At 29.9% G+C, this 23220-nt stretch overlaps 1 protein-coding gene across 6 annotated transcripts; it reads right to left on the bottom strand.

Annotated features, from left to right (window-relative positions):
- Nucleotides 1-10981: 10981 nt before the first annotated feature.
- LOC126678822 (probable lipid phosphate phosphatase beta) lies at nucleotides 10982-15867 on the bottom strand. 6 transcript variants are annotated; one of them, XR_007640737.2, is made up of 4 exons: nucleotides 15119-15867; nucleotides 14597-14898; nucleotides 13871-13926; nucleotides 10982-12313 (listed from the first exon to the last, which is right to left on the bottom strand). XR_007640737.2 is itself a non-coding variant. In XM_050373727.2 (2 exons), exons 1-2 carry the CDS (start codon nucleotides 15739-15741, stop codon nucleotides 14856-14858), a joined length of 666 nt encoding a protein of 221 aa, XP_050229684.1. In that variant the 5' UTR covers nucleotides 15742-15867; the 3' UTR covers nucleotides 14482-14855. The 6 variants fall into 6 exon arrangements, 1 of the variants encoding a protein (XP_050229684.1); XR_007640736.2 differs by having other exon boundaries at nucleotides 10982-13557; XR_007640738.2 differs by having other exon boundaries at nucleotides 10982-13557; nucleotides 13871-13950.
- Nucleotides 15868-23220: the final 7353 nt, after the last annotated feature.

Here is a 23220-nt window from a genome sequence, read left to right on the forward strand (position 1 = left end):
TTAACATTAGAAAGATTTTAAGAAAAGAAAATTTCATAAGAAAGACGTACCATTATTTTGATGTAAAATTAGTTGAACATAAATTAATGCTTAATTGATTACAAAAAAAAGGCTCGTCTCTTGGAAAAAATAATAATTTATTGATCTTTATCCATTCAAATTAATTTTATTAATTTTATTAATTTTTAGGTCAAATGACCAAAAAAATGCTAAACTTTTGACAAAAATTCACAAAAGTCCAAACTTTTCAATTTCATACACATAATTTCGTTTCCATAATGTCCAACTATGTAATTTTGCTCATGTGGCACCTACGTGGCGCTGATGTGCACATCGGCGCCACATAAACCTATTCATGGGCCGAGTTTGGGCGGGCTTGACTTTTTTAAAGGCAAGCCCAATCCTGCCCAAGTCCGGTTCGGATTTTAAATATACTACTCAAACCCGGCATCAATGCACTATTTTTACGGGATCGGGCCGAGTTTGGGCGGACTTACCTTATTTTTTTACAATATTAGAGGCCCGAGCATTTGGCCAAATGACCAAAAAAGGCCAACTCTTTCATGACTGTTTCACAAAAGGTCAAATCTTTCAATTTTATCCAATTTGTCCTAAAACACATGATTTCATTTCAATTTTGTCCAACTACACAATTTTACTTATTGGCGCTGATGTGTGGCATGCCACATCAGCGCCCCGTAGGCGTCACATGAGCAAAATTACATATTGGACATAATTAAAACGAAACCATGCGTTTCAGGACAAATTGGATAAAATTGACATAAATTTTTTTTGAGAAATAATAAAAAAAATTCGAGCAGCTCTTTTCACTGCCCATTCAAAATAGAGATATTGAGATTGAGCCTGTTCTCTAGTTTTTCGGTGGTTGAAGTAAAAAACGACTTTAAAATTAAAAATGATGAGAAACGTCAAATAAGCTAACATGTGTTGTATGTAGGTGAAAAACTGATAAAAAAAAAACAATGGTTAAAATTGCAACAAATGTAAATTTGAAATTAATAAAAATTAAAAAATTTGATTAAAATTGCAACAATTTATAAAAATTAAAAATTATTTTGCTGTTAGGCTTTGTTTAAAATATTTATAAATTTTATTTTCACTTTAGATATATGTTTCATTAATCGAATTTTTATTATGTATGAGAAATATTGTTTTTTTTTTAAACTGAATTATAAATAAATATTTGAGAAATATAATGTAGGTAGCCCATAATGCAGGGAATGGATGGTGTGGAATTAAAAAAATGGAAATGCAATGGGCAAGCAAATCAAATCAAAAACAGCAACTTCAAAAAATAATGGTGTCATCTCTTTGTGAGACCAAAACGATGTGTTATCTCCTAAGCATGTGTCTGTATTAAGGCGACTTAATTCTGCATTACATATCACCCAGCTACTCCTAAAACGCCTTAACCTTGTCCAAATCACAAGTCTGTTCTTGTTTTAAATATGTTAGGTTTAGTCTTTAAGTGTCTTCCAAGTTACAGCTAAAAACTGCCCATTTTTTTTTTATCAAAGATGAAAATCGACTCTTTCGAGTCTCATTTGTTAGTTGTTAGTTACCGAGGCGTGATTCAAATCCACAACTTTTTAATGCACTTAAAGGTGCTTTAGCCATTTAAACTAGCCCCACATTAGCGCCCATTTATTTGAATAATTGATTTTTGGAGTTATTAGATTTTTTTATTTTATACTTATTTTGGTAAATTAAATTTTAATTTAATTATTTTTATTATTAGAGATAATATTATGTTGCAATTGATTTTTGTTTGTTTTTGTCAAATGACAATCGATTTTTACTCAATTTTGTCTATTTTTTTACATATGTATAATTTTTATGATGAAAATTAGCAAAAATTGTTTGTCATGCGGGAAATATAAATTATTATTTTTTTATCATTTGAGAAAGAATTTTTTTTGCAATTGTGAGAGATTTAATCCTACGATCTTAATAGAAAGTTGCGGAACGCGAATTTTTTAAACTGTAATATTGACACAGTATATTATTTACTAATGAAAACTTAAAAAAATTGACGAGCAAAGAAAGAAAACGAGACAAACCGATAAAAATTAATTAAAAATAGAATAATTAAAAATTAAAAAGCGACCGTCTATTCCGCCTCTCGTAACTCCGGGCCGGACTACCCTACACAGAGAAAAAATAAGATGCAAAATCTCGAATTAGCTTTAAGTTTTTTGTATTTTATTTTGTTAATATTATTGTATTGAAAGGAGGCAGATTGCACTGATTGACATGGGCATATTGTTTATTTTAGAATATCTACAACTTTTAAATTAAATGCTTGAAAATGGTGAAGCTTTTGTTCCTGTGGGGATCCACACATGCCCATGTGTTCAAAGAGTGAAGGACGCCTTGACGATAGGGGTTTAAAATATATATATATATATATATATATATATATATATATATATATATATATATATATATATATATATATATATATATATATATATATATATATCAATTAAACCATTAATATTTAATAGTATAATATAGTTTCAAAAACCAAATGATTATAAAATATTTTTATCTCAAAGATATTAAAGTTAATTTTGAAGCTGTAAAATTACCCTTTTAAATTTAAGGCTTGTTTGATCATAAATAAACAGATTAGAAAATAAAATATACAAAATAAATAATTTTTTTATTTGATTTATTTATATATTTATATATTTTAGTTTTTGGCAAATTAAAATTTCAACTTTCATTTGTCTTAAAAAATAACTTTCTAGCCCTCTTCATATAATTTCACTTTAAATAAACATCCATCTCTCTAAAAATTAGTGCTCTCCCTTTTCTCTAAAACAATTTTTTTTCCCATCTTTTTAAGGTTGGGAGAAGATTATTTTTCCGGTTACCCATAAAATCATCTTTTCTCCGCCAATAGTATTATTAATTGCAGATCTGCTTTTCTTATTTCAATAAGTTTTTTTATAAAATATTTATTTGAATTTATTTTGATTGAATAAATTTTTAAATGTTGTTGTAGATTTAAGACTTAGGAGATAACTTATGGATCTATGTTGAAGATGAGACTTGAAAAATTTGAAGTTTTAAGAATCAAGCAGTTTCAAGATCGTATTTTCAATTTGAATCAATTATGTTTTGGGTAATTTTTTGATTGTTGAAAAAACCCTAACCGATGACAGTATTAACAGCTCTCATCATTATTTTAGTTCTTTCAATTTGTTAAATAACTATTCATCTTTATAATTTTCATTTTCATTAATGAAAGTTTTCGCCTTTGATAAAAAAAAATAACTTTCTAAAGACCAAATTAGGTAAATTAGTACTTCTTAATTAATTAATATTTAAAGACAATAACAAATTTAAGTATTTTAATTAATATATATATATATATATATATATATAATATTAATATTAATATTTAATGAATTAAAAATAAAATTTAACTTTCTGAGAAATTAAAAAGTAAACCAAATAAAGTACACTTTTCAAAGAGTACACGATTTAATAATGAGTAAGCCCTAAGTTCAAACAAATAATTAGTAAAAGAATATGAAATGTGAGCAAGGATGGACCTATATGTGGGGCAGGTAATTGTGCACGTTTAATTTTTCTTTTTATCCATTTTAAACATTTTTATTTTATCCATCTAATCCACTGTCCACATAAATTTTGCTATAACTTTTATTTATCTTCATAATTAAACACAATTTCAGATCCCACTAAATGTGAGGATTGAGATTACAAAACTGTGTGTATGATACACATTTTTGAAAATGTGATGTGGCCTCTTGTTGAATCATGATCATCACATAGCTGTTCTTTGGCATGTTTGTCCCACAATTCTCTATCAAGAATTAATCAAATAAAAAAATTATGATATATTTGAAAAGAAAAATATTTTGTGATTTAGCATTTGATGCCTAAACCTAAAATAGCCTTTATAAAAGTAGCTAGTTTATGTTTATTTTTTGTTTTTGTGTCTTTGGTGTAGAACACAGTTGCTCTTTTAACTCTTTACTAATTGTTTAGGTATCAAACTATGCCATTTATAGTGTTTTGTTTGCATATTTGGAGGCAAAAATGGAGTGAAAAACGGGCATAGTTTCTAATTGAATAAATGTGCAATTCGGAATTTTATAAAATTATACAATGTAAACAAATTTTAAAATTAAAATGAGCTAATTTTAATTTTAATTGATTTAAAGATCTAAAATTAAAAGAAAATGTGATTTTTATTTGATCCCGGGTTACAGTTTCAGAGACTTGGGAATAATTAATTTTATATAGGTGAGAATGTGACAATCCACATGCTTAAAGGAGGTGGTTGACCTTTTACACTTATAAACTCATTTATAATTGTTCTCCTAAACAATGTGGGATTATCTTTAACACTCTCCCTCAGGTGCAACCGAGACTGGATATCCGGTTGTCACTTGAAATTGACTCCCCCTGAAACTGAAATTTTTGATTTAACAAGCAGCGGCAACACCGGACCAGGCCGCTGGGAATGAACATCTATACGGACAACCAGCAAATTAAAAATTCGGGCCAGACCCACTGAAATTTTGATTTAATATGCAGCGGCAACATCGGGACGGGCCGCTGGGACTGGACATCCAGACGGACAACCGACAAATTAAGAATTCGGGCCAGATCCGCTCTGATACCATATTAAAAATATTGGTGGAAGTAATTGATTTTATATAGATGAAAATGTGACAAATCTACATGCTTAAAGGAGGTGTTTAGGTTCAACCATGACCTAATAATTAGAACTAGTTAATAGGTGGTTGATCCTTTACACTTATAATTATTTATAATTATTTTTCTAAATAATGTGGGTTTATCTTTAACGGACTGATACGACACTTTTTTTTATCAAAGATAAATCTATTCTAGGGTTAATTGTTAGCGGAGATTAGCGGGAGTTAGTATGTAACTTTTTTAAAATTAAAACAGGCAAACCACGGCATGAGTGAAAGTCAGAGTTCGAACCCCCGATCTTGCAGTGCACTTATAAGGACCTGGCCATTAGGCCAAGTCCTTATGTGCGATACGACACTTAATTTACTCGTTTATAATTTATAGTCTCCACATCCATGCATTATTGTTTATTATAAGGTTTGTGGGTAACATGTTAGAGTGTCTTAAAGCTGCAAGCGACTGACTAAAATCACATATAACTGGCGACACATTAGCATGAGTTGGAAATTGTTTAATATGTTCATATTTTATATTCTTTTCGTTTTATATATACTACTTTCGCATTACGTGCTATGCACGTGGCTCGTAACGTAACTTCTCAATGAATATATTTACTAATTTATTATAATTATATCAATTTTTTATTTATAATTAAATTAAATTAGTTAAAAAATTTTGTAAAAGTAAATATAATATATTCGGTTATTATATTTTTTTTTAATTTTATAATAACCATAGTTAAATAATTAACTTAATTTTGTTAATAATATCTTTAAAAATAGATAAGATAGAAATTTAAATAATAATATATTGACCAAATACAGTAATTTGGAGACAATTTAGCTAAAAGATAGGCATTCCTACTAATTTGGAGACAATTTAGCTATTTTTTACATATTAAAAATTAAATTGGAGATGATTTAGCTACCTATTCTAATTAGAACTTTAATTATAATAGTGATTAATTAAATAACTAATTAGTTAATGACTATAAAACCTTTATTTAATAGTAAACTGAAAAGGATTATTCAGTAAATTTGCTTATCCCCCCTCCGTGCTTTTATATAGTATAGATATAGATAGATATAGATGTCAAAATAAGTTACAAGCTTTAGTGGCAAAATGCAAAATTTAGGAATCAAATATCTATTTCTTAAGCTATTATTTCTCTTATATTGAAGTACAAAAAATTTAAAATAAAAATTCATCTTAATTAAAAATTATAGAAGCACAAAACCAAAATTCGTGGTATATTTTAATACTCTATTTGAATGCATGTCTGATGTCCTTATCAAATCAGTCTTAAATAAAAGATAACATAGTTGATAATACATGTTTTAGAAAGTTGATTGATTATGTGACTCCAACTTGCGAGGGACATTTCAAAAAGATAAAATAAAATTTGTAAACATTAAGTATTATATAAATTCAAGATAATAATTTTTTAAATATATATTTTTTTGATCGAATGTCACTATCAATGCTATCTTAATAAAAGATAATATTGTTGATAATAGATGGTTTAGAAAGTTTATTGATTATGTGCCTCCAACGTTGGAGGGACATTTTTATAGCACACAACATAGAAGTATAAACTAAAAGTCTAATGTTAAAGATCTGTTTTTTTGTTTGTTTGTTTTCCAAATCAAACTAAAATTTTAAAATTTATTAAATTTAGTGCGATTTAAAGAGTTAACTTTAATTTTAGTCAATTTTAATAATTGTTTAATTTAAAATGTATTTTTAATATTTTATATGATGAATTAAAAAGTCTTATATATTTTTTAAAAATATTTTATTTTATATATTTTCATATGTGACTTCTAAAAATCAATTTTTAATGCATAATGCATATTATTTAAATGGAAATGCTTTATAACTCACCTATTTAACCCACCTTTTATAATTCTCCTTACATTCTAATATTTTATTCGTCCAATTACCTTTTAAAAGTGTATATCTCAAAAAACAGATTTTAATACATCCACTCGTTAATTGTCACGTCAGATAGTACCAAAAGGTGGGTTAAAATAGGTAAGTTATATAGTATTATTCTATTTAAATGTCGATTTTATACTAAAAATTCATATGGACTATTACTTTTCCTAATTAAACAACATTTTGATATATATGCAAATATTTTTTCAAAGATGTGATTATTTTAATCAAAAAATAAAGCCAAATTTAGATTTTTGTTGTTCAATGTGAGAGTGGGGAGCTGCTTCTTCTTATGAGTCCAAAGTATTGATTGGAAATTTGAAATAACAAGCACAAATTAAAGAAGATGGTGATCATATATGTACAAATATATTAATTATAGATGAAAATTGTAGCTTTTTGTGGAGATATAAGGTAAAGATGTGGGTTAGGGTATCAAAGAAAGCAACAAATTACAATCAAATCCATGTTTCTCAAGTACTAAACATTCAACAACAAAATTCAATAGAGATAACCAAAACTTGCTGTTGGGAAACAACTCATTCAACCACTATTTAAAAAAAATGGTCCCCATCTTAATTATTATTTTATTATGGGTTAATTTTGTTAGGTTGTGGCAAATATTTCTCTTATGTATCAATTTGATATCTTATTTTTCAATTTTATTTGTATCGTTTATTTTATTTTTATATCAACGATGACACTTTATTAATTTAGGTTCAGACGTGACAATCAGAGTGAGAATTTTGTCGTATGTTCATCCACTTAAGTTGCTATACATCAAATTCATAAAGTGAAAAATAAGGTATCAGATTGATATATAAGAAAACAACTAGTATCAATAAGGATATAACGAGCTAAGTCGAGCCGGAGTATGCCAATTTTGAACTCAAACTCATATATTTTATAGAAACTTGAGTTTGACCCCAAATGAGCTTACAGTTTCAAATTTATGCTTGATCACGAACGACATCAAAACCATTCAACTGTGACTAGAGTAAATTCCAATTCAGTAAAAAAATCAAAAAAATTATTAAAAAAAAATTATTACATGTAATGATTTTTTTTTAAAAGACTATAACATATGTAATTCAATCAATTAAAATGTTATATACTTAATTTTAGAGTTATAAAAATATCAATATATAAAAATATAAATTAATGTTTTATGTGTGTAAGAAATTCATTTAGACTCATTTAGCTATGCGAGCCTTACAATATTTTTTGATACTTGAGTTCGTCTCGAGAATAAACTTGAATAGCTCAAGCATAAGATCAACCCAAATTTTTAGAATTGATTTTAAAAAAATTGAGTCGATTTCAGATAATTCGCCAGTAACTCAACTCGTTTACATTATTAGACATCAAATTTATATATAATAAAAGATTTGATAGCATCCAGACTTTTATGAATTTGACATGGCAATTGAGGTGAAATATATAGAAGAATTTTCTCACTTCGGTTGCCGCTTCAAAAGCAATTAATCTGAATTTTAAATCTTATTCTCGATTCAAAAAATATAATTTTTTTTATAAATTAAAATAAAATACCAAATTGATATAACATAAAAGATTTGATACCATCCATTATATTTTTTCATATAACTCTAATCGAATGTCTTCTATGCATGGAGCATATATACAGGTGTATGTTCCATTTCTATCATTTCACAAAAATAATGAAAATGTATAATTAACATTATCAAATTTGTTTCTCGCCAGCACAACAACATGTGCCTGCCCAATGCCCATACATTTTATTTCTGTAATATCTGAGTATCATAGGGTAAAAGATATTAAAAAAAAATGTATTTGATTTGGTTGGTCGATCCATCGTTTTATAATCAAGATTTTGGATAATTTATTTGGTCATATTTTGTCATTGGTATATTTTCAGTTAACCTTAATTTTTTTTGAAATGTTTTATAAGACAAGCATTTCCCTAGCCTGTAGAAAGGAATATAGCTGAAATTGGAAGCAGGATTCTGTTTAAGATTTGAAATATAATTAAGGGTTGATTTGATTTGGTTCAAGATTGTAAATGAGGACTAGAATGAGAATAGAATTAAGAATAGTTAATTTTATAAATTCTTTGATTGATCGAGAGAAAAAGAGAATAAAATATAATTTTTATGAGAAAATACAAACAACATAAAATATTTTATTTTTACACACATATTTCCTTCAAAATTATTTAGGGAATAAAAACAAACTAATTTCTTGGTTAAAAAAATACTCTCCCTCTCTCCCAGTTTTATAGGCATCATTTGAAAAAAAAAATCAAATTATAATTGTCCAATAATTATTTGATTAAACAACATATATACTCTCATTGATTATAATAAAACATATAAAACAATCACTTTTAATGAATTAAGAATAATAATTATATATTTATTTTATATAAATAAATTATATTTTTATTTTAAACTGTTTATCAATTCATATAAATAAAACAGGATGCTAATTCAGAAAGGACATATATTTTTCTTCTTTTAGGAAAAGAAATGACGTACATGGAATTTATATTTTTCAAGAGAATGGTATTATGATCGTGTGACCCACAATTCATTTTTTTATTTTATGATAGTAGTCAATGATATATTCATGACAGATGATACAGATCCCTAAATTAATTATTGAGTGGAATTTTCTTAGACGTGAATGGAAAATAATTATTCGCTTTATTTTTAGTGAATTGCTTATTTAGTTATTTTGCGACTTAAACCACATACTCTCTAATCACATGTTGTAATTTAAAAATTATAGTGTGTGTAGAATCAGGATGGACCCAGAAATTCAAGAGAGAAATGATAACATTTTATATTTGATAGGTAAAATTGAATAAGATTATTTATAAATAGGATAATATTTTTTATTGAGGAAAAATGGTTTAATGAGAAAAATTCCGTGATAGCTTAAGTTACTGATAGAACATTAGAAAGAGCTCTTATTTATGGCGCATCTAATCAAATTTTAATTTTTTCGGAGATATATAAGATAGAATCTATTATATGACGTATATATAATATTTATAGATATTTATAAATTTTAATATGTCATTTTACGTCTTCCACGCCACTTACGTTGAATACATCACGTACAGTCCTGTTATCGTGATAGTACGATGTCGTAGTTATATAAAACTCAAAACCTTCTAATTATATAAATTATAATGTTATTTTAAAAAATTAATTCATTCATCCAAACATCCAACTGAGATTTTTAACAAATAAGAAACATAAAATTGAAATGATTACAAAATTTGGATATTTTCTTTTTGGTATCGAGTTATATCAGAGGTGAGCATTCGGTCAATTTGGTCAAAATCAAACCCAACAGATATTCAAAATCAAACCAGCCTAATCATGACCAAAACTGACCTGACCAAATTAAAAAAGAAAAAAAATCCAAAAATGAACCAAATAGGTAAGTAATTTGGCCAATACGGTTGAAATTGATAAAAATACAAGAAAAACCAAAAAGAATTAAAAAGTTAGAAAACAAATCAAAATTTGTGTGCATTCGGTAAAGTTAAATAATCCAATTCGCAAACTGATCCTATAAACAAAAACCGACATTTTTTTATTAAAACCAAATTAACGGAAAATATATAACCAAAACGACTGAAAATCATGTCAATATTTTTGTTCACCCCTAGTTACATGTAAAGCATGTGAGTGAACTGTTACAAGGTACAAATTAATTATATCACAAAGCTAAAAAGGAAAAGGCAAGTAAGTATGTTCAAAAAAAAAAGGCAAGTAAGGAATCCAATATCAAGGATGCACTACAATCATAACATATTCTTTACTATCCCCCACCCCTCCATTTCCTTTTTATGTTCCAACTTAAAGTTAGGGTTTAATATAAATTAAATCATCTAACGTGTTTTACAATTATAATATTTTAATTATATCAAACACAAACTATTACATTTTATATAATTTGAAATACAAAAATATTCCTGATTCAAAAATATTGTGAATATTATCATATATATTGTTATGACATCCACGTCATTATTTTATCAAAATATTTCCCGTTACATCGAACTGCAAAGAACAAATAGTCCATATTTGACATTGCCAAGTTTAAAATTCATTTTATAATTGCAAAACACATTAAAATTCATGATTTACAATAAAATAAGAGGCCCCTAACTAACTTAACTTAAAAGATGAACTTGCTTAGACCGAGCATTGAAAATACGATCATCCATCGAGGTAGCATGGACAAATCTTTCAAATTCATTCACTTCAAGGCTAGTTATGAACGCCGCGACTATTTTCGAAACCCTTTAAATTTATCAACCAATATCATTAAATCAATACACCAATTAAATTAAATTTTACCTAAATGATAAGAAATTAATTACATTCTATCCTTGATGAGAGGAGTTAGTTGAATTACTCTTCAGAGTATTTAAGTTCTCACATTCTTCAAAATGAAGAACTAAAATGTCTTATTCCCAGCTTAGCTAAGCATACACACATAAAAATATAGTGTAGATTTTTTTTATCAAAGGTGGAAAGAGTCTCATGTTAGTTGTTAGTTACCGAAGCGTGGTTCGAACCCACAACCTTTCGATGCACTTAGAGACGCCTTAACCATTCAGGCTAGGCCCACATTGACAATATAGTGTAGATGAGTGATCCAGTTTCAGTATTTATCTTCCATCTTGTGTCAGTGTCTCTCTTCTGAACATTTTCTGCCCCAGGTTCTCTGCCTTTCTGCCACTGATGATCATTGATAATCATCAAGTGGCTGAGACTCAAAACCAAACCAAACCCAAAAAGAAAAATTTAAAAGAAACAAAAAATAAAACATTCAATCCAAAACCATGTATATAATAAATTCCAAGTGGTCCTCAAAACTCCTTTTTATGGGAAAATGGAAAGACCAGTTCTGACCAAAGAAAATCAGTTTCAAGTATTGCCAATGACCAATTCCAATCCACAAGACAAAAATCCCAAAATTAAAATTTGTATGTTTTTGTAGAAAGAGCAGAAGACCCAGTTATCCTCACATCACATGTCATTTTTTTGATTTAGCAGAATGATCAATGACAATGTTGACAGTAACAGTACGAACTCACCAAGCTTTTATCAATACATATACCAGCTGCTACCCTAACCCTTTTTCATTTCTCTCTCAGCTCATCATTTTTTTTTTATCTTAGTTTGGTCCTAAAACTTAAATGAAATACTTTGACTGGTCTTTTTGGTCCAACATTTCTGCCACTTAATACATATAGCTTCACCATGTCGGTCCAAATTTTGAATTTCACTTCTCTTTTCTATCACTGTTATCTTGGGTCCCCTGCATATAGCTCTGGCCAAGGTTAATGACCCGGCATTTACGGTACAGAACCGCCAGTTCACGGTTCTAAGAAAAATAGAACCGTTCCGGAACGGTTCTCCCGCGGTTTCTGTGCGGTTCGGGCCCAGTTACGGGTTTGGCCGATTCCAGACTCAAACCGGACCGTGGCTAGAGCTATCTGCATAGACATATCAATGTAGAAGTTGAACTAGCGACAGTTCTACTAAACAACATCATTAACCATTCCTGCTATTTGAAGCTCCATGTGAAGGTGAAGAAGATGTTGACGAAATCTTAGGCATAAGTCGTGTCGTTTTTGTACTAAATCCTTTGCTTCCTTCCAGTATAAATAGAATGCACACTATTTAGTTGGTGGGTAAACTAATGAAGATAAGATGAATTCATATACAGAAATCTATGGTCCCCCGCAATTATTAACTGTATGTAAATTAGTTCAAAATTTTGATTTTTTGGCAAAGGGTAATGCATTTCTGTACTAAGTGCTATAATCATAGAGATTCTCATGATCTCAACCCCAATTTTCTAAGAATGCAGATGAAAAAGTTACCCAATGATGTGTTACGGAAAATGACAGCTTCTTGTTATTGTTGACTTGGTTGGAAGGAACTATTTCTAAAGCGAAAGCTAGATAATTGCCACAAAGCATGAAACGTTTGTTTTCTGAAAGAAATTTCAATGCCAAGATAGCAAATACACATGATCAATCCTCTACTAAAGCCTGAATAGTGGATGGGTCAGTTTTGTGATCCAAAAGAGTGTGGAGCTAGTTCTAAAACAAAATTGAAAAGCAAAAAGGCACAGAAGTAGCCTTCAGCAAATACACAAGCTTGAACAGCATTTCAATCAATCCTAAACAAACCTCATTTGCATGTTGGCAACTAAAAGGAAAAATGGACGTTTCTGAAAGAAAAAAAATGAAAAGAAAGGGAAGAAACTAAACTGGTGGCATGTTAGCTTTACCGCAGTCTAGGGGCATGAATTCGTCTGAACCAAATCAAACCAAATCAAGATTTTAATTTTCTTCAGAATCAAACCAAACCGATTATATAAGAATTTTAAATATTTCAAACCAAACTGAGCTGAATCCAAAACTGAATTTTTAATTATTTCAAACCAAACCAAACCAAATTTGTTTTGGTTGGGGTTCAGTTTTTGCATACCCTAGACTAATTCATCCCTCTATAAGTACGAAAAGACACACCATACACCAAGGGTATGCAGTACATCTAGGAGAATTTAAACCGAGAGAATATGAGCAAAACCCACCAGCCAATTAGACTAACCCCTTGTAGATGGCATAAGTTTTAGGGGCCCATTGGTGGTAGGATTGATAAAGACGATCCCTAGTTTCTACAGGAGCACACATATGCGATTACCAACAAAATGTAGCATGCAAGTGCAAATTGTTTTCAGCAACAGCAATTAGAAATAGACACAAAAACAATAATCACACATGAAGTCTAAAGTTTAATTTTCAACAACATATGAACATGTAGATACAGTAAGAATGATCCTTTGATTCCATTTGATGCCAATAGATGTCAGGGTCCCTTTAGTTCACTAAATCAAAAAGAAATGTTGAAAAATCCTTTTAGTCTGGATGTATACCACATTTCTACCATGATAATATCGCAATGATGCAACTAAAATATTTCAAATTGTGGGAGCTAATCTAGTAAAGTTTAGAATGTCTTTTTCCAAATTGCATAGAAAGCTAAAGAAAACACATCAATCAATCAACATTATCTTATCAGATAAAGCTTATCAAGTTATCATATATCTTAAAAAAAAAAAAAAAAACTTTGCAAAAGAACACGCTGAGTTAATTATTGAGCTAACTGCTTTTAGATTAGAAATCGATAAGAATAGTTACCTTCTCACAACACAATTAAATCCTTGCCGCAGCAACCCAAGTTATCCATGAGTTCCCTACATGACAACCAACAGAGTGGACTCCACATCACAGAGGGTCCAAAACAACAGTTACACAAACAGTTAAGCAAGCAACTATAGTTCATAATAACACAAACTTTATGCTCTTTTTCTTTACTTCCCAACTAGGTAGCAGTGGCATGGACACTTCATTTAATCAACCTTTCCCGTGTCGAAAACTTGACGTTTTGGACACGAAACTACATTTTTAACATATGAAACATTAAAATAATATTGTTTCTCTGTGTTCGTGTCAGAGTGTCTTATACTCATTTCCCTGTATCCATGTCCGTGCTACATAGCTTCCACCTTCTCACAACCAATTGTAAATTGACAAGGTACAAAAACCCTTTCTTTATTAGGGATGTCACATCTATATGAAAGTAATAAAACAAAAGTTACACCACATGCTTCAGAACCCAAATGGCTATCAAGAGCCGAGAATGCTGTATAGTAATCAATAACATAATCACAGGCACTTCTTTTTTAATTGCAACATATTAGAATAACAAAGTGGAGACTGCATGACAATTGCATAACTAGACTTGCATATAGACACTGTAAAGTTGCTCGTATATATCATTAAGCATTTAGCACCTGACAGACATGTTATGTTCAATACTATTCTTCTAATTTCATGTCCAATTCAAATAAATATCAAGCTTACAAGATCAATAAGAGAATTAATTTTCAACTCTCCAAAGCTGTTTCGGAAGCAAAGAATAGAATAGCCGAGTGATATGCGTTAGCTAATCCTTAAACCAATCCAGCAAAGCATTCTGGGGCTAGCATAGCGCGAATAGGATGTTATGTTCTCAACATGTATCTGCCATCTGGAAAATGTTAGAAATAACTGCATATCCCAATGTGTCGCAATTAGGGACCATGTAAGCATCTCCTACAGCTACGACTTCAATCAAATCACTTTAGTTTAATTTTTGGCCACTCCATTGATAGTTAAGCAAGTTGCTGCACGTAGAAAAACCAGAGCATGTTCAAACGTTCAATTCTTTTCATATCTCGCAATTTAAACAATTTTGCTATATAAAAATGTCATGAAAAATAGATTTAAATAAATTGATCAGTGTCTCGGTCACAAGCTTATAGCACAGGATATCCAATTAAACAAATACAATTACACAATTAGCGATAATCTTAGTTAAAATGCAGTGTAATTAGATCAATTTACCTCAAGAAATCCTCAAATCGGAGAAACCGAAAGGCGATAATTCCTTCAAAAACCCCCAAACAAGCACCAAATAAAACATCAAGTAAAAAATGCCGACCTAGCAAAACCCTAGATACAGCAGTAATTAACGCCCAAACACACACAACAAACACAGCGATTTCCAACACTTTATTCTCATCATATCCATCAAGCCAGCCACGTGTTTTATTCAATTCTAGAAGAGCAGTTAAAATCTGAGGTTTCGAAAGCGAAACTAGAGAGGCGATAAAGAAAACGCGAGACGCGTGGCCGCTAGGGAAGGAATAATTGTCGGCAGAAACTGCGGGGGACATTTTGGGATTGTAGGGAGGGCGAGAGCGGCGGAAGGTGACTTTAATTAGGCCGACGAGAGCTAGGTCGAGGAGGAGACCGAAAAGGAGAGGGGAAAGGAATGACAGGAGAGTCGGCGAGAAGGAAAGTGCGAGGGATATTGGGAAGGAGAAGCGGAAATCGGCGGAGAGTTCGAGGAAGAGGAGGAGAGATGATGGGAGGTAAGAGTGGAAGAGAGTGTGGAGTAAGAGAGATATTTTTTGGTCGGATTTTATTATGTGGCGGAGAAGGAATGGTGGTTGTGTGGTGGCCATCGCCGTGTACGGTGGTGTTGAGGTTAACGACTTTTTGGTTGTGTTCTGTGTTTCTGGCAGTTTCAGTTAGGGTCAACCGCATGACGGTTAGGGAATGGGAACTTTAGGAAACGGGGAAACGGTGTCGTTTGAAGGAGAATATATTGATAGGCCCAATGTTAAGCTTTTGTGGCCCATTTGTTTTCTGTAATAAATATCAGCCTATTTGTATTCTATTCTATTTTAAATTTTTTTGCTCTAGTGAAACTATACTTTTCATTCTCAAGAAATGATTCAAATGTTTATTGCATGTTATTGATGTAGAAGAGAATGAACGTTAATATATCACATACTCTTTTTAGGACGATATCTTCTTCTGCATTTCACAATACAAATTCAGATTCCTGGAAGTGAAGTCATTAGCCTAGAGGGGATCATAGGCTGCGCCAAACGAAAAAATGACTGAGTTGGCCCAATCAAATTTTGAATCGGGCCTAAATCAGTCCGGAATAGGCATTGATTTCAAACCAGTTTAACATTTTCCAAAACAAGAACCAGCGTTACGATTTCAAACTACCGGATTCAGTTCCGACTGATTTTCAAAGGAATACATTTTAAATTTTCCAACATATACGTATATATATAATTAATTATTAACATATCCTACCATATTTAAGATATTAGTATATAATTACATCCTACCATATATGCAATATCAATTATTAAATAATAACCATTAATCTTATTTTTTTAATAATAATAAATAATTATATTTACTATGTATATATAACTAAAGTTAATGTCACCAGCTTTATATATTTTTTTTAACATAATTATTGTCTTTTAAAAAGTGTCATACTTGGACATTAACATTCATTTTTTCTAAATTGATGTACGAAAATGTAGTTTGTTCAGGTGACAGTCATTTTCCAATATTATTTGTTAAGGTGTAAGATCTTTTTTGACAGCCTCCTCATCAAATTACACTTATTATGAAACCGGTTTATACACCGTTGCCACCTAGCCCACTTCTTCTTATGCTCCAATCTAATTGATATATTTTTTATACCTTTTGTGAACAGTAAAAATAAACAATTGGCACAAAGTTACCCAGCCTGAGTGATAATAGGCCTAAGTCAGAGAGGGTCCATGTCGGCAGACACAGTTAAAGGCCTTTGTCTGCATCTCTAGACAAATACCCAAAAGCCCAGAAAGATCCAAGATTTTTGCAGATTACGTCTAGAAGTGAAGATGAAGGAAATTGCTGAATTACACAAAACAAAAATTGGACCACACAAGTTGACATACACAGCCTAAATCTCATGTCATCATCACAGTCATTTCCTTGTCAAATCCTGCTTCCTATTTCCGATTTTTTAAATGCTTTTTCATCCCTAATTAATATCTAAACATGTTATTTATATCCCTCAACAAACCCAACTACAATCCCAACGTGCCACAGTGTTCAATTAAATTGCAACTTAGATTACAGTTTTATTCAATTTTCATTCGCTTCTTCAATTAATTTCGTTTTGAACCTTTCATACTCGTCAATCCTCCTATTCCATAAACATTAAAAGAGTGGTGTTTTTAAACTAATGTTACGATACAAATTCACAATGCTCTATAGTCTATATTTAAGTGAATTCCCCTAAATTCTTTTGTAAAGCATACACATTTCAAATAGATTGACAAACCGTATTCGTATTGTATTGATCTATACTATGGACATGATTAAAATAAACATGAATATGATCTATTCGTATCGACAATAAAATAATATAAAAATTAAATATATTCTATGTGTAAACTTGTATAATCCCTTCAATATAGTGTAAGTCGATCATCCCTTCAGTATAGTGGGTCGATCATGGAACATGTAATCACAGTCCATTAATATTTATTATAAATAAATCGAATATGAATTATATCAATGCGGCATATTTAATTTATTTATTTAAATTGATCGAATATGATTAATACGTTATAAATTATATCATAGATGAATTTAGAACAATATTTTAGTGATATACGTTGTAATTTGTATTATAAATAAATTGATGTGTTTATAGTACACACATTAAAATGGAATTCTAGTATTTTTTTTTCATGTTAGGCCAATCTTATCTAAGACTTGCGCCATATTTGACACCCCTAGCCCTAGTAAAGTGGTTTAATGGAAAGAAAAAATTTCAAAAGTTTCCATTAAAGAGAGGGGCTTGAATGACGGTATAGGTGCATGCAAAATGACAAATTTACAGTATAAAATGAAGGGGGGCAATAGTGCATTTAAGTCACTCGTATTTCTTGTCAAGCATTAATGATCTCATGCCTCAAAGCTGGTCAACACATGCCTTCAACCCACTCGGATTGGGGTTAATTAATTTCATTACTAGTGAGGCGTAGGAGTATTATTTTATTTGTATAATTTATATGTATATATTGAAGGATACCAAGAATTCATATTCAAATTCTAGTTTAAAATACTCCTATCTAAAATGCAACTACAATAAATTATTAATCAGATTATAAAAATAATCTCTACGTATGTATTGGGAGTATGTATCGGTTGGTTCGATCATCAAACCAAACTATATTCTAACAAATTTTTTAGGGGTATTGGAAAAATAAATCCTAACGTTTTATTGTTTTTGTAATTTAATTCTAACGTTTATAATTTTACGAAACTAATTGTAACCTAAACCGTTTTCCGGCCACTATTTGCTCATGTGTCAGCCATATTATTGATATATTAAAATCCCAACATTTTAAAATTTTGCAAATAAAATCCCAACGTTTCACATTTTTGCAACTTGTAGCCTAAAAAAGATGATAAAATGACTGCAATTAAAACTTGGGCTGCAATTTGCAAAAATTGAAAAGGTTAGAATTTGTTTCGTAAAATTTCAAACGTTAGGCTTAAATCGCTAAAGGTGAAACCTTGGATTTTGTTTCGCCAATACCCCAATTTTTTATAACTTCATAACCGTAAGTCCCTGATCGAATTATATATAATAGGCTTATAATGGAATCTAAAATAAATTAAGTGTTATTTTTATTTATCACATCTAAATTATAACAATAAGTTTTTCTCTAAATCCTATAAAAGTATTTTGAATTTTTTAAAGTTTAAACATCATGTATGTAATATATATAATATAGTTAATTTGAAAAAATTCATGGCGAAAATCGAATTGAGCTAAATTAATAAAAAAATCAAATTATTAATCATCATCAAACAAATGAGAACCAAACAAAGCCGAATAATCTAAACAAAATTATAATTTTGAACTATAATCTAGCCATATTATCCAAACATAGAACGAAATGAATAGAAGAAGACTTGGAATATTTATTTAACTTATAAAAAACTGCATTTTCATATGTAACTAAATTTGAATCATCGACGCGAATGACTATAAAATTTTAATGGGTTATGCGTTGGTAGCTACACTTTAATTTTCTTACACATGATGGATAATTGGATATGCTTTCTTTATTTACATCTGCATCCACAAAAATTAGAAAAGGAGTATTGAAAATGATGTTTAATGTCAGCATTGATAGTACTTTCCAAGCGAATATTCAAATCTATCAACCTCTGCATTCAAATATTTATTTTAAATATATTTAAAATCTGAAATTACTCTAAGTTATCATGAATTCAAAATCGAATTAAAATGTAAAAAGAAAACTTAAATTCTCTTTTAGTGTTAAAATTGATGTTATAGTATGCTAGATTAGATTTGATAAATTTATTTAATTGTAATGTAATATTTATTTTAAAATAAAATTTAGAGTTGGAAATGAGCCAATGCAGTTTATAGAGGTTGCATTGCATATTTGAGAGAGGTAATAAGAGGTGCAGTGGGCAGTAAAAGAGCGTTGAAGTGAAGGTTTTGAAATAAAATTTGGCATTTGAAAAGTGAAAAAGCTCAAGCTAAATTTTTGGGGTTCGTTAGGAGAAAGCACGCCAAGTGGAAAACGCTGTTCCCGGAGACTAAATTAGATTGTTGCAGGCGTGACTCCAAAGCCTGCCAAACGCTCATTTTAGCCCCCACCACAACTTCAACCAAAATGACCCACCCAGCCATGATTTTTGGTCGGTCTGATTCGGTCAAAGCTGAGATCGATTCACTTTTGGTTATTAAAATTTACTCATTATTTGGTTTGATTTTTGTTTAGATTTTAGAAAGTCAAAATTAACCGAATTGACTGAATAATTGAATATTTTTTAAATCAGCATTTTTTGTAATTGTTTTTATGTTTTTATCGGTTTTAAATGAACTAATTGATATTTCAAAATATCAGTTTTTAGTTTAGTTCGATTTGATTTTTTTTCATTCAATTTTGAACATTTTATCTATCCGTTTATTCGAGTTTGGATATTTTAATTCAATCTTAATCCACCTGTCGATTTGTCATCCTGCTTCACTATTATTTTTAGGGGTGAGGATGGTTAGGTTAGGTTCGGTTTAATAAACTTTAAAATCAAACCATGTTTCAAGGAAAAAAATAAAAACCAACCACACTAAATATTTGTACAAAATTTTGGTTCGGTGAACTGAACTTTATCATCAATTTTGGTTTGGTTTGGTTTGTTTCGATTTGATTTGATTAATATAGATTTAAATAAAAATCATATACGAAATTTAAATAATATATATTAATTTATACTTATATATTTGTATTAGTTTATATATATTATTTTATATATGTATATATACACACTTATGATATTTAAATGTAAATAATTAATTAAATTAATATTACATTTTTTATACACATATATATATATATCTTAATAAAAATGATACTCCATTTTAAAGTTTGGTTTTTTGGTCGGTTCAGTTAACCAAGGATAAAAACTAAATCAAAACCATAAATCATAATTTCCATAATTTAAAACAAACCATTCCAATTTAACCATTTTAACCAAATCAAACTAAATTGTGGACTGATTTAGATCGGATTAATGATATGATTCGGTTTTGACTCACCCCAACCGTTTCTACTGATCGCTTCTTTTAATTAACCTAAATCACCATATATTACAATCTTATAATCATGATCAACAACATTCGTATATAATTAAACCGGTTCAGACGCAAATCATTGGTCGATTTGATTTGGTTCTCCACTGAAAATAAAAAATACAATTCGATATATCTAAATGAAAAATGCAAAATCAGAAATTATAAAACCGACTAAACTATAAAATTCTGATTTTCTATTTACCAGTGAGAGTATAATCCATTATTAAATTTTGAATATATTTACTAATTAAAACTGATGCATGCACCAATTTGGTCACTAATTCAAATTTTTAAAACAATTCTCATAATCATCAATTGGGTTGTCCATTTCCATTTTCCATCACCAATTCTCAAGATTTGGTATTTGGTAAAGGAAAAATTGTGTATTAGTTTAATTTTTGGGGTCTTGCCATAATGTAGCTACTGCTCTTAACCTTTATCTCCCAAAAATGAAAAAAGAGCACCAAACTTTGTTAAATGTTAATAGTGACTTACTAACTATAATAAAAATTACATCAAAAATAAAATAAAACAAACTTTTGGTGGAGAAACTTTGTCGTTTTAGTAGTTTAAATTTCAGTGCTTTTTTATTTGCATTCTCTCTGCCAGTTTCCATTCTCTTTCTATTCTTCTAATTCCCACTTTCAAACTCCCATAAAAGATTCCACCTCTTTAGTCTTAGATATTGATATTGTAACTTTTAATTATTTATTTATTATAACCTAAAAATATTCAACCACTACTTCATTTAATGACAGAAATAACCTTAATAATAATGTGTACCAAATGGACCAACTAGAGATCGATGCTCGTTTAACGTAAACTTTTAATTAATTAATTACTATAGTGTATATTTTCTTATAATTTTATAAAAATAAATAAAATTTAAATTCAAAATGGCTAATACTTTTTTAAAAAATTCATTTTAGTAATACGCTTTAAATCGCGCTAACATCATTTTTTTTAAGAGAATGAGATAAAATCAGTAGTGAAATCAAAACTAAAGAGATGTTAAAAATATGGACTAAATAATCATATAAAATTTAGCCGGAACTCAAAAATATTTTTGGTTATGCTCAATTAATTTTTAAGCACAGCTTAGATTTTGCATTTAAAGGATCTTTGTCAACATCTACCTAAGGCAGCTCCATTAATTAAAAATGAAAATTTGGTTGTCTGTTTCTCTTTATTCATAAACACTCTTTTAGAGCATGAGTAGTGTTCAATCTTTCATTTTATTATGTATGGATGATGACAAACTAATTATTTTACTCGTTGAGTTGGTTAGTATTCATTATTGTTATAATTAAATTCAGGTTACTTTAATTAAAAGGTCAAATGACAAAGCTATAAGGTGGACGTGAAATAAGGATAAATAAATTTTCTTATTTACCAATTAGGTTTGGACTATCAATAATAATAAGACTTGTCTTGTAGTATGAATAGGTAAATTTTACTCAAAAAATTCTCATATTTGGATCTATTTTTTTATAATAATTATTGGACTTATTGCTAAGTAAGAAACAAGGAGTTTTAATTTCTAGAGTCTTTTTTGTGTTGAACAAATTTTCAGCAATTATGGGAGGGCAAGTGGCCAAATCATCAACTTATCAAAATCTTCAATCTGCTTCAGCAAGAACACTACTCCTAATCAGTGTAACCAAGTGATGGCAGAGCTAAATATAGAATCCATGACACAGTATGATAAATACCTAGGATTACCTGCTCAAATGCACAGATCAAAAAACATCACCTTTGGCGGCCTACTCCAAACACTACAAAACAAACTGAGTGGATGGAAGGAGAAATTTCTGTCACAAGGAGGGAAAGAAATTTTGATCAAAGCAGTCCTGATGGCCATACCCGTCTATGCCATGATGTGCTTCTCCATGCCGAAGTCATTGTGTAATAGGATCAACAAATTAATTGCCCATTTCTGGTGGGGACAACACAGTGAAGAAAGGAAGATCTCCTGGATAGCATGGTCCAAAATGTGCAAAAGTAAGTGGGATGGGGGATTAGGTATTAGAGATTTGGAGGCTTTCAACAGGGCTCTATTAGCCAAACAATGTTGGCGCATCATGAATAGCCAAGACAGCACCCTTTACAAGATTTGGCAAGGGAGATACTTCCATGAGCGCAATTTTTTGGAGGCAACTAGAGGGAACAACCCTTCCTGGGGTTGGCAGAGCATGTTAAAAGGAATGGCGGTCTTGAAGCAAGGCCTGCGATGGCAATGTAACAACGGAAGCAGCATCAGGACCCTTCAAGACCCTTGGATACCCATTGACAGTAACTTCATACCTCGCGTGAGACAAGATGCCATGGCAAACCATATTCCTACTTCGGTCAGTGGTCTCATTGACAATGTCAATAATGAGTGGAAAGCAACGCTAGTAAGACAACTGTTTGACCACGAGGATACTGCGGCAATTTTGTCCATTCCCATTCCTCGAAGCTTTGT

This window comes from Mercurialis annua, linkage group LG4 (assembly GCF_937616625.2).
Source record: "Mercurialis annua linkage group LG4, ddMerAnnu1.2, whole genome shotgun sequence".
NCBI classification, from domain to species: domain Eukaryota; kingdom Viridiplantae; phylum Streptophyta; class Magnoliopsida; order Malpighiales; family Euphorbiaceae; genus Mercurialis; species Mercurialis annua.

What these genes read in the sequence shown, in the direction of transcription:
- LOC126678822 (XM_050373727.2), bottom strand. Translation starts at nt 15,741, where the DNA reads ATGGCCACCACACAACCACCATTCCTTCTCCGCCACATAATAAAATCC. An exon ending in CGATTTGAGGATTTCTTGAG is followed by an intron (nt 14,899 to 15,118) that starts GTAAATTGATCT and finishes TTCTACGTGCAG; the next exon opens with CAACTTGCTTAACTATCAAT.